The sequence below is a fragment of the Lissotriton vulgaris genome, chromosome 7 (assembly GCF_964263255.1).
Source record: "Lissotriton vulgaris chromosome 7, aLisVul1.2, whole genome shotgun sequence".
NCBI lineage: Eukaryota > Metazoa > Chordata > Amphibia > Caudata > Salamandridae > Lissotriton > Lissotriton vulgaris.
In genome coordinates, this window is record NC_141695.1 from 1,596,527,614 (window position 1) to 1,596,540,357 (window position 12,744).

General features: G+C 43.2%; 1 protein-coding gene across 1 annotated transcript; it reads left to right on the forward strand.

Annotated features, from left to right (window-relative positions):
* Window positions 1-204: 204 nt before the first annotated feature.
* On the forward strand, window positions 205-12,517 carry LOC147706059 (phosphoenolpyruvate carboxykinase, cytosolic [GTP]-like). The gene is made up of 8 exons (XM_086932506.1): window positions 205-353; window positions 2,243-2,446; window positions 2,543-2,730; window positions 7,874-8,036; window positions 8,659-8,883; window positions 9,001-9,132; window positions 10,951-11,046; window positions 11,985-12,517. The coding sequence occupies exons 1-8, from the start codon at window positions 296-298 to the stop codon at window positions 12,437-12,439; spliced, it is 1,521 nt and encodes a 506-aa protein (XP_086788632.1). The 5' UTR covers window positions 205-295; the 3' UTR covers window positions 12,440-12,517.
* The last annotated feature ends 227 nt before the right edge of the window (window positions 12,518-12,744 follow it).

Sequence of the window (12,744 nt, forward strand, 5' to 3'; positions counted from 1 at the left end):
TAACGGCAGATCACACAGTCCTGAATAACTATAGACCGTTATCATTGCTCCCTCTGTTAGGGAAAATACTGGAAGCCCATATAAATCAACAACCGAGCGATTATTTGGAGGTCAATAACATCTTGGACATATCGCAATCCGGCTTCCGGCCGGGCTTTAGCACTGAGACTGCCATTCTGGCAGTCACAGACCCAGGGATGTAGCCCGAATTGAGAGCAAGACGGTCATCGTTACTCAAGAGCAGAGGGACACTGTGCCCATCTCCAAGACTGGAACCAGTCAGCTGGGGCGCTGGATGTCAGAGGACGACTTCGATAAGGCATTTAAGGCCCGGTTTCCAGGATGCATGAAAGGTAAGGCTTAAAATACAACATCATTTAGAAAGCCCACAAAGATGAGGGAACAAAAATAATTGATGCACAAGATTCTTTAACATGTTGAAAATATGTTGATACCATGCATAGCAATGTTTAATAATTTACCTATTAGGTACATTGAAAATATGTGGGGACCATTGTAGGATAAGAATCTCTATGTTGGTTGGAAGTGCCAATCAAATTATTCAATACAGGGAAATAGCAGATTTTGTTAATGGTCTAATAAATAATGCCTCGTGTAGAAATCAACCAAGCTAATGTTATGACAAACATTGACTACATGAAGTGGATCGGTTAATATATCTGCCAAAGACCAATGTTTACAGAGATAAATAGGAGTTTGGCCTGTTGTTTTGTAGAGTGGATAAGATGTTGACAGTAAATCATGTAAACCAACGGACAGCTGGCACACATATTCTACAGCTAACTGTAGGACAATGACACACCCTCTTCTTAAACAGGAAGGTAGATGGGTAGATGGATCATCAGTGCACTATGTTGGAAGTTGCTAATTGATAAATAGAAAAAATTGGTCTGCTATGAAATACGGAAAACAGGAATGGTGGCAAACCATTGCTTTTGATTTGTGGCAGCACAATGGAGGCGCAACATTTCAGACACCCCAAACCTTTCCTCAATCAGAGTTCCCACATTTAACTGGATCGGAGATGGTGTTAGTCCCTAGTTCCATAGAAAAATGTGTCCACTAGTTAAGACACCTTACAAAGCATAAACAATGATAAACAAAAAATTATATAAATGATTGAGTCAAATAATTGAGTTAGAGATAAATGAAAAGTTAAAGGATTTTATCACAAAATTCAAAATAAAGCGTTACACAGTCAATGCCATGAAAGCCCTCCAATGCGAAGTTATACACAATATGCAAAAATCTGAAATTATTCTTAGTCCCAAATAGAACAAATAAGAAATAAAACAGAGCGCATCCCATTCTAGCATTCAAGAAGGCTCTGTATCATCCCCAAAATCAAGGTGTTTTTATACAATATTTTCGCATATGAAATTACAGTGACCATGAACTCACTGTGGTGTGAATAAATGTATCATTTCATCAGCAAATCAGAGCACATGAAAACTAAAAGTCACATTGCCTTCTAAGCACTAACCCAGCACATGAATACATTATTCAGCTCCCTCTGTGCTAATGTCGCCTGGAGATGCTAGAACATAACTACATACATGAACAATAAGGCATTATGTAAATGAATGGAGCACAGTAAACTAACGGAAAGACTTTGTGAATGTTTCAAATTGTGGAGGAACAGCGAAAAGTTAATCAAGAGCAGACAAGTAACAATAGAAATAAACCATTATATTTCAGCTTGACTGTGTGCTGAAGAGTTTGCAAGGAGAGAAGATGGGTAGGAGAGAAGACAGGATGAATGGCAGAGATTGACTTCTATTTTGGAGAATATGGTACCCCTAATAATGTGGCCTATTTAACATACATCAGAAACAAATACTGATAAACATCATAGAAAATGAATTCCAAAGCAATAGCACTATAGCAGTGCATACATGTTAAATCGGGTGTGAAAATGCATTCGGCACATTGTTTATGACGTACAACAAAAATATAAATTCATAAAAATCTCTTACAGTTTCCATCTCTTACCAAGACCAATTACCTTTTAAGTGAAATCTGTATGTAATTGATGAGATCAATTGTGATTGCTTATGCATTTTTTTTCAAATGCATCCAGATTTTTTCGGTTTATAAAAGGCTCCCCTTCAGGTGATGAGTGTTCACAATGAAGATAGGCAGTCTAGTCTGTGTGACCTGTGGTACATAATGCCATCACTATGGCAACTTTCCTTAACATGAAACCTGTGTTATTTTGTAGGTCGCACCATGTACGTCATCCCTTTCAGCATGGGTCACATTGGGTCGCCCCTGTCCAAGATTGGGATTGAGCTGACGGACTCGCCGTACGTCGTGGCCAGCATGAGGATCATGACCCGGATGGGCACCGACATCTTACGAGCCCTGGGCGGCGGCGAGTTTGTGAAATGCCTCCATTGGGTTGGCTGCCCCTTACCGCTGCAAAGTAGGTTAACAACAGGTTGTAGGGAAGTTTCTCTTCCTTTTTCTCTTCATCTGGTTCAAATTTCATATTAATGTTGCACTTATTGTATGTCTGCAGATCCCATGGTGAACAACTGGCCCTGTAACCCTAATCTGACGCTCATCGCGCACATACCTGAACGCAGAGAGATCGTGTCCTTCGGCAGCGGCTACGGAGGGAACTCCTTGTTGGGGAAAAAGTGCTTTGCGCTGAGGATCGCCAGCAGGATTGCCAAGGAGGAGGGATGGCTGGCTGAGCACATGCTGGTAGGATGTGGTTATATCTACATGAAAGTCATACAGTGTACTCTAGGCACAAAATACTAAAACATATGTCAATTGTCTTGCTTTATCATTAGCTTTTAGGCAATATGTGATAGTCAGGGCCACTGAAATCATGTGATTCTGCGGTTGTGGTGTTTTCCGCTTAGTTATGGATTTACTGCATTTGCCAAATCATCCCTCACTTGCAGCATAATCTGCAAAATTTAACAAAAACAAATGTTGTTTCTTGCTCAAATTCATTAAAAGTTACAAAAAACACAGCAAAATAATGAATTAATACTATCACAAATTGTGTTGCACTGGCCGGCACAATTTGGTTTTCCTGCCACACAATTTAGTCAACGCTGTAGCGTAATTTGGTCCTCCCCTGCTGCATAATTCCAGTGGCCCTGGATGAAGTCTGGGATCCCTTTCGAAATCAGGTGGACATGTTGAATACAATTGCAGACATAGTGACAGTTCCAAGATGTAAGTATTATTGCAATGGTATTATTGCAATGGTAGTAAAGTGCATGCTTAGTAAAGCGCAGTTGAGAGCCAGCATCCGCAGTCGTTCATGGTTAAGTCGCAAATTCTATGCGAATGGCACGAGAATGTAACTAAATGTGTGCACAATGGAGGAAAGGAGCCCTAAAGAGGATATCATGGAATCAATTAGATCCCTCAGAGGCATAAGCACAGTACAGGTGATAAACATGCTTCAGAGAGGTTGCATAGCACCATATCGCTCCTCAAATATAGACCTACAGATATATCATGACCATAATATCGTCTACGAAAATATTGTCAAGTTAAGAGTAGATTTCCTATTGTTAACTCCATCACAACAATATTCTGGGATTCACAATATAAATGTAGGTCACTAGGTCTCCCAGAATATTTTGGTACAACTCTCTTCAGGAGATCAAGTAACATTAGAACTGACAGAGAAATGTGAACGTGTGAACTGCAACGGCTCTAACGCTTAGTCGCTGTAAATTTGGTGTGATAATTGCTCACACATATTTTGAGATACCCTGGTGTGCATTCATTAGCAGGTGGGCAATTACTGCGCCAAGTTAGTTTCAGAGTTTGTAATGGGAGCTGAAGCTGTAATTGTGCTTGTTTCCTCCTTCTGAGGTGCACAAACTCTGCTCTGTTGTCCCACAACATGTGTGGCTTACTGTACCTGGTGAAAGTCATGCAGTCAAACACCTGCAGGATGATGCAGTGCAGTTTGTAAACTTGGTGCAAACAGTCACACATGCAAATCTAATCTGGGAGGACTTTTGTGAAATTCTATTAGACATTTAATTGGAGTGAACAGGGTGAGACCAACACGTTGTTACATTGCTAGTAAAGTTGTGTGCAGCTACCAACACAGTTGCACCTCTCTCACGACAGAAACTTACCGTTTAGTGAACAACTACATAATGCTACTTTGTAGGCTTACAGACCATTATGGCAACAGGCTGCACCAGTAGAGTAGCTAGAGCTTTTGCCGCCTGGGGCGGTCCCTGAGTTTGCTGCTCAGTGATGGCCGGTGCATGTAAGCGCGAGGGGGGGGGGGGAGTCGACAGTCGACGGCGAGGGAAAATAAAATGTAAAAAAAGAAAACGACTTATCTTGCACTCGCCAAAATTGCTCACCTCACCCGCCGCCCCCAAAAAAGTGCTGCACAAGGTGGACCGCCCCCCCCGCCCCAGCTACACCAAATATTTAATAAGTTTGATCCGTCAGTAGTTTAGAAATACCTTTATGGAGAGTGTATTAAAAGAAGCACATATTTTGAGATACCCTGGTGTTCATTCATTAGCAGGTGGGCAATTACTGCGCCAAGTTAGTTTCAGAGTTTGTAATAGGAGCCGCCCCCAAAAAAGTGCTGCACAAGGTGGACCGCCCCCCCCCCCCTGCCCCAGCTACACCAAATATTTAATAAGTTCGATCTGTCAGTAGTTTAGAAATACCTTTATGGAGAGTGTATTAAAAGAAGCACAGCTATCTGAGAATTTGCAGCACTGCAAATCATAGCAAATATACCAAAATAAACTGGTTCTCTCTCTCTGATGGCTGCGGATAAACAGACTGAAATTGTTGTAATCCGTATTCCTCCTTTTTCTTAACATCCATGAAGCATTGTGAAGTCCAGAAGGACTATATGCATGTCATTACTCCTTAACCCCTTCCATGCTGATGACGGCCCCCAGCCGTCATGCATCAAGGTGCTCGTGTGCTGATGACGGCTGGGGGCCGTCATGAACCCGCCCACTCTTTAAAACGTCCGCAAGGGCGCAGAATTGCGGCCGCGCCCAAGCGGTTAAAGAACCGGAATTAATATGTTGTGGTTCCTGAATATTGACTACAGAATATAGTTGAACACTAATATCATAGACAGAATAGCAAGGGACAATATATCAAAAGGTAAGTTTGTGTAGATTTTCTATACCCAACTCCACATCTACTTACCTTGACAATATTATTAGCAAAAACAATGGCCCAACCCGAGATAGATTGTTAGCTCAATGAATCATGTGCTCACAGTTGATCATTTCTCATGACTAGATGAGTATTAGAATTAATCTCCTCTTGTAGATTTAATCAAAAGTATTCGTTCAACCAAAAAGCAACCACCTGGAAAAAACTGATTTATTCAAAAAAGGAGTTTTAATAAATTACTCCAGCACAGCTAGAAAATCCATATATACATTTGTACATTATTCAAAAACAAACGGTAAAAGGAAGAGCAACGTGCTTCTAAAGGGGTGCCGGAAAAAAGAAAGAAAAAAGTGGTTTGGAGAGAAAGGGTGTAAGCCTCAACAGAAAAGTGACATAGGGTTTTGGTACGTTGAAAAAACAATGCTGCAAAAATTCAGCAAATTATGCAATAAGGCCACTGATTGCTTGTTTCATTTTAAGCATTTATACAGTCTCAACTGGCATGTATAATGTTTGAAAAGACAGTGGTCCTATTTTTTGGAAAAGAGCGTCGACGTTTCGACCCGTCTTGGGGTACAGGGGTGACTGGGAACCTCGACCTGCGGGTCTTTCTCAGGACGTGTATGACACAACCTTCGTACCGTGGTTAAAAAGCTGTGAACCCAAATTTCTTTTTAATGGGATGATCACGGTCCTCCTACATCTGGATGGACGTTAAAAGTATTTGGCCACAGTCCCACTCCAATTTAGTGGTTGTTGGCGTTCCACACAATTAATCAAGTGGTGACACCAGAGGTAATGAATACAGCTCACATACAGGGCATCGTCCGTTACTTTTAGTGTTCTTGTACGGACATCACTGTGAGGTGTTGATAAAAGAAGCTCAGTCCTGGCGCCAAAAATACTTGTCGTATCCTTGGTTGGGCGACCCTCACTGGGATGTGTTCGCATATGTGGGCGCTATCCAAACCGGCAACTTGCGGCGCGGGTTGTTTGTCTGCTACCGGCGACTCGTCAAGTCCGAAACACTCGTGGTTACCTTGACAATAGACAAATATTTGCAAGGTACGTAGACGTGGAGTTAGCATAGAATTTCTATTCTGAACTCCACGTCTAAATACCTTGACAATATATATATTTTCAAGGTACATAGATGTGGAATTAACTATTCTAAATCTGTACTTCCCTCTGTTCACTTACCTTTCGATATGTTGTCCCTCTGTAATTATTTCCGCAGTTTTAGTATATCACGATAATGTTGTTTCGATATTCCAGAGTACAATCATTTTTAGGAAGTGAACACTGGAGGGCACATATTGATGGAGCATCAGGCGATCTGATAGACAAACATAAGGATATAAAGATTGCCATCTGCAGAGGATGATAGAAGAAATATGATATTATATTTACTTATTTATTAATTTGTGAATTCATTACATAAAAAATCACAATTCAACCTGCACGCTGTACAATATAGCAACAGGTGGGATTGGGTCTGCCCATTCACATACCTAATAAGTAACCAATGAAGGCGTAACATCAACTGCTGCGGAGCCTTCAAAGACCCCCCACCAGATTAGGATGGCTGGGGGGTCAGGAAGGCCATCCGCCGCTTTTCCGCCGCGGTCGCCTTACGACTGTGGCGAAAAAGCGCTAATATGGAGGCGGTGTCTAACAGACACCGCCAGCCATATTAGGATGGGGCAGAACGAATGCCTTTCCGCGGCGGCTTCTCCGCCGTGGAAAAGCATACGGTGTTTTCTTTGGGGGCCCGTTGCGGGCCCCCAGGGTGACGGGGGGGTGGGGGTTGCACCTGGGGGGGTACCTATGGTACCCCCCTGCATTTGCGTGTGCAAAGCGACAGGCACCGCGCGGTGCCTGCCGCCTTGTGCATGCAAATGGAAAGCATGCATATTTAACCTTACGGCGGGTGCTGCTCCAAGCAGCACCCGTTGCAATGTTAAATATTGAGGATGTGACTGCCAGGGTGGCGGTCACATCCTAATTGCACTGGAGGGAACGCTGCAACCCCAACGGACGTTCCCTCTTCCTCGGGGGTCGCTGACGGACGCAGGTCCGTCCGTGATCCTAATCGGCCCCAAGATTAGGTTTGCATCTAAACTTTAACGGATGCTATTCTTGTACATAAAGAACGTTATGTAATTTTCTTTATGCAATGAAAAAAACTATGTATTTTATTAAATAGCTATCCATAAGCGGATCTTGGAGAATTGACTCTGGGTACTTACGGCATGCAATATCTGTATTTCAAAACCTCTATTGTCTTCTGCAATCAGTCAAGACTAAGGGCCTGATTTAGATCTCAGCAGATGGGTTACTCGGTCACAATGGTGATGGATATCCCGTTACAGGTACTGCCCAGCAACCTCTGACTGCCCCAGATGCCCTAAATCATCTGCAGGACTTAGCATTCACATGTATGCATCTAATATGTCTGCAGCAATTATCACAGAGGGAATCTTCTTGAACCATCTCCAAAAGGTTCCAAACAGCTGGAAGTGACTCAAACATCCTTAGTCTCACTTTGGATACGTGGAAAAAATTGTGATACCTTGTTTCTAGTAAGTAGATAGGAGAAACCAGGCGTCTGTTCCATTAGAGCAGAGTGAGCAGTAATTTGTGTTTTTTTGTTGGTGTGACAATACATGGGGCACTCCACAGTGAGCAAACATCTGTTTATCTTCCACAGATATTGGGCATTACAAATCCAGAGGGGGAGAAGAAGTATTTTGCAGCCGCCTTCCCTAGTGCATGTGGGAAAACCAACATGGCCATGATGAACCCAACGCTGCCCGGGTGGAAAATTGGGTGTGTGGGAGATGACATTGCCTGGATGAAGTTTGATGAAAAAGGTAACTTGCTCATGTCTAAGGATTTTGGCTGCTTTACTGTTATACGTCAAGAGCTTTGAGACCTACTTTTGGTTCAGGATAGTGAGACGGATTCACCAATTCCAGCTGGTCTCTCTGCAGCAAAATATAGGGATTACTAGTTACTTTCCAATGCATGGGGAATAATACAGGTTCCATGTGCATTTTACCATTCCAGGGAATTTATTGGCATAAGTCTGCATCAGTTCACCACCTGCTTGGAGCAGACGGCAAACGGACGCAGGGACCCTGTTATGGCTTGTGGTGTGGGTGGTGGAGGTGGGAGAAGGGCAAGGAGTGGGAGGAAGAGCCAGGGAAGCGTTTGCTACCCCTGCATGCTGAAGAAAGATGAGGGGCAGGAGGGGGGGCTATGCTGCAACCCCAGTGTCCTCTCTGTGTGGAACACTGTCTCAAGGCTCGGGATTAGCAAATCAAGTAATTGAAGTCATGATAATTTGGGGCCCAGAGATACACAAAAATCTGTAATTAACTGGAGCATCTAAGGCACACCATTCCAGGTTGTTCGTAATAAGGTTGTATATGATGCACTATGCGAGAGCAAGTCTTTCGTTTCTTTCTAACAGATAACGTTACTATGTTGCAGGTCACCTCAGGGCTATTAATCCTGAGAATGGATTTTTTGGTGTTGCTCCTGGAACATCAGTCAAGACAAACCCAAATGCCATGAAGACCATCGAGACGAACACAATCTTCACCAATGTTGGGGAGACCAGTGATGGTGGCATCTACTGGGAGGGCATTGGCGATATCCTGGAACCTGGGGTGACTCTGACATCATGGAAGAACAAGGAATGGACACCTGACAGTGGTAAGAAGGAGCGCACAGACACTTCTGAAAGTAGAGCTCTTTTTGATCCCTTTTTGGGCTAGCTTGTAGACCTGATCTTTGGTTCTCATATGTCACATTGCCTTTTCATCACTCCAGATGAGCCTTGTGCCCATCCCAACTCCCGGTTCTGCACTCCCGCCAGCCAGTGTCCCATCATTGATCCGGCATGGGAATCCCCTGAAGGGGTGCCCATCGAGGGCATCATTTTTGGAGGCCGCAGACCTAAAGGTAACTACTGTTAATCATTTTTTGAAGAAGTTAAAACTAGCCTCTTTCTGTGCAGAGTTGCATACAATTTGTAACAAGTATGTAGTCACTATTTAACCGTTTACCCACAAAAACTTGGCATCGTAAAATAGAAGGGTGGAATCATTTCCACCGTTGAAAATGGAGATAATCAACCAGGTGCAAGACACGCGTCTCTGCAGCTCCTGCCACGCAGGAGGGGACGGGGGTGCAAACCTTTAGGGTCCCCGTTAAAACAACGGGCAATATATATATGTGTGAGATATGGGATAATAGTGGCCCCTCAACACATTTTGCAGTGGGTCCCATCATTTTGTAGTATACCACTGGTGCCAACATACTGCTTATAAAAGACATTGCTTCTGTAGCACAAGCGCCTAAAACGGACTTGTCTCCTACAAGTATAAACAGGGGTATCCCATGGACTGTAGGAACAGAATGATAAGCGCTGTGCTGCATAATTTTCTGTCTTTACCTCTACACTATGATTAGTTCCTGGTGTCTGACTTTCCCAAGCCCTTTTTCCCCTGTTACTGGTCCACCCCATCACTCTTGCAGGACGGTGAACATTCTGTACCTGTACCGCCTGTCAATTAACACTGAACCTCACCTTTTTTCCACACAAAGTAAAATCCTGGCATCGTTTTATTTAAGATGCTTGAAAGAGATCTTTTATTATATTGACCCACTGGTTGAGTCTAAAATATAGATGTCTGACTACTATGCCCACAACCATTCATCTCAAGTATCCAGTAATAAACCACATTTCTTTTTGACTTCGTCACATGGCGATTTTTAACATCGCCCAATAAACCCCAATCTGGATAACAAAATGTAGACTTTGATCCTCCCCCAAAATGCCTCTTTTGACCTCTGGTAATGTGTGCACGTTTGGGGAATTGATACGGAATAACATCATCTGGGCCTGAAATAATAAGCAATTTAGTTGATTTTGAAAAAAGCCTATAAGTAGGGCCACTGGAATTATGCTGCAAGAAATTATAGAGCTAGAAACTGAAAATTATGCAACATAATATGGCACATTGTGTGATGGTAGCAATTCTTTGTTTTGTCATTGTTACACATTTTAACACTGTCTGGACAGAGGTTTCACCTAATTAGTACTAGTGTAACACCAAACTACAGCACTATGCAACTGAAAGGTGAAGTACCTTCTGCAGTGCAGCAACACGTGTCGCTGCATTTTTAGTAACTTTTGTTCCGTTTGAGCTAAAAACAACTTTTTTTTATAGCAATCTGCTAATCATACAGCAGGAGATGAGTTATGTGGCAAATGACACAAATCAATAATTATGTGAAAATGGTGCAGAATCAATTCCAGTGGCCCTGCCATTAACCCTTTAAGTGCTGCCGTCGGCCAACGGTCGTCACGAGCACTACCTTGCCAGTGCTGCGCACGACCGTTGGCCGAAGGGCCAGCACCCGTTATTTGAACGATCAGCACTGGGCGCTGAATGTTCGACGCTCTTAAGGAGTTAAGGATCTGCCAAAATTTGGCTGATTCTTAGTGCGGTCTACATCTTTTCGCCTAAAGAATATCGACTGATCACGGTGTCCTGAAGCTATTTTGTAGGCGTAATGGGGGAATATGGAGAGTGATTTAATAGCCTTGCCCTGTACCAATAAGCCGCATTTGTGGCATGATTTGTATAACTTTCATAATAAATTCCCAGTTGAAGGGTTAAAAAAATGTGTTTTTTGTAGTCATAACTAATTGGTAGAAGTTGTCATGGTTTTCCAATCGAATATGGGACTCATGGTTCTTCCTCTGGTCTGCAGGTGTTCCTCTGGTGTATGAAGCTCTGAGCTGGGCGCATGGGGTGTTTGTGGGGGCGGCCATGAGATCTGAGTCCACAGCTGCTGCAGAGCACAAAGGTGAGTCAAATTTTTATTTTGTGCTATTAAATGTCTTGCAAGTTCTTCTCTGTCACAGTCTGGTTGAATATACACCAGCGTTCAAACAAAACAAAGTCATTTTTGAAAAATATAGGGGCATATTGTCAAGCCCAATTTCGCCGCTTTAGCGGCCGTTTTCGGCCGAAAAGCGGCAATTTAAATATCGCTCTATTATCAAGGACACGCTAACGCATGTTTCCTTCAGTTGGCAGCCATCTTTTCTCCACTTTGCATGTCAGCGATTATTATCGCTAATGGCATGCAAAGTGGGCGTTCCTCACAGAACAACATGGGTAAACATTGCTAATACTGCATTGCGATATTTACAAGGATGCCCCAGACCCGCAAATCGATGATCAAAGTCGCGCTAAGGCTCCTTCGTCGAAAGGATTTTAACTCCTGCTATTAATCCGACTTAGTCATCTGTAACATGGGAGGTGGATCTCAGGGCTAAGTCCACACCAGCCTATTATCAAGGTTTACATTTTCGCAGGGCATTTTTCGCTGCTTTTCCCACGCTAATGCATGTTATCACCCTCTATCGCTGGATTTCACATCGCCTGGGGAAAGGCGTTAATAATACGTCGCTAACCCGGTGCTAAAATCAAGCGATGGACGGAGATAATGAAAATCGCGCTATAGGTGATTTACGATAATTATCGCATGTGCTTCATAATATGCCCCATATTTTTCTGTACTTGCAATTAAGACTCCCTGCCACTCCCTTGACAGCAAAACACAAACCTTCAAACAAAGTACCTAAAATTAGACACCATCACTTCCAAACTCAACTGTCTTTAGAAAAAACTCACCCTGACTAACAAAAAGTTTTTTTAAATGAGTGTGTATAAGTCTGTGCTCTCCCCTAAAAATAACTTGTGTCATTTACATGTGATTCTTTACTCATTCAATTTCAGGCAAAGTCATCATGCACGATCCTTTCGCCATGAGGCCTTTCTACGGCTACAACTTCGGCCGCTACCTCACCCACTGGCTGAGCATGGAGCACTTCCCCGCCGCCAAACTACCCAAGATCTTCCATGTCAACTGGTTCCGCAAAGATGCACAAGGCAACTTCCTCTGGCCCAGCTATGGTGAGAACTCCCGTGTTCTGGAGTGGATGTTCCGAAGGATCAACGGCGAGGGGTGCGCGGATCGCACAGCCGTCGGCTATGTGCCCACTGCCACGGACTTCAACTTAAAAGGGCTGGGAGATGTCAACATGGCAGAGCTGTTCCACCTGTCCAGGGAATTCTGGGAAGAGGAAGTGGAAGACATCAAGAAATACTTTGATGAACAAGTCAACACGGACCTTCCATCTGAAATAGAGCGGGAGCTCCTTGAGCTGGAAAATAGAATTAAACAGCTGTGAGCTGCAGGTCAGAGTGATTGGTGAATCACTTAATGAACATAATTGAACAATAATTAAGAAACCTCGAAATCTGAGGTGCAGGCAAAGGCCAGTTGCGGTGACTACTATATTGTTACTTATATAGTAAAGTCACATTAAAAGTTGATACAATGACTGCGGCAGTCCGGAAAAGCCTCAGTAAAGCCTATAGCAGCACTGTATCAGCAATGCTTAGAATGTTGAGCTATGAGAACATATATGAGTCATGTGCCTGAGGTTGCTATGCAGTTGGACCTGTGGTCTTCAGTTTTTTTCTGACTTCCCGA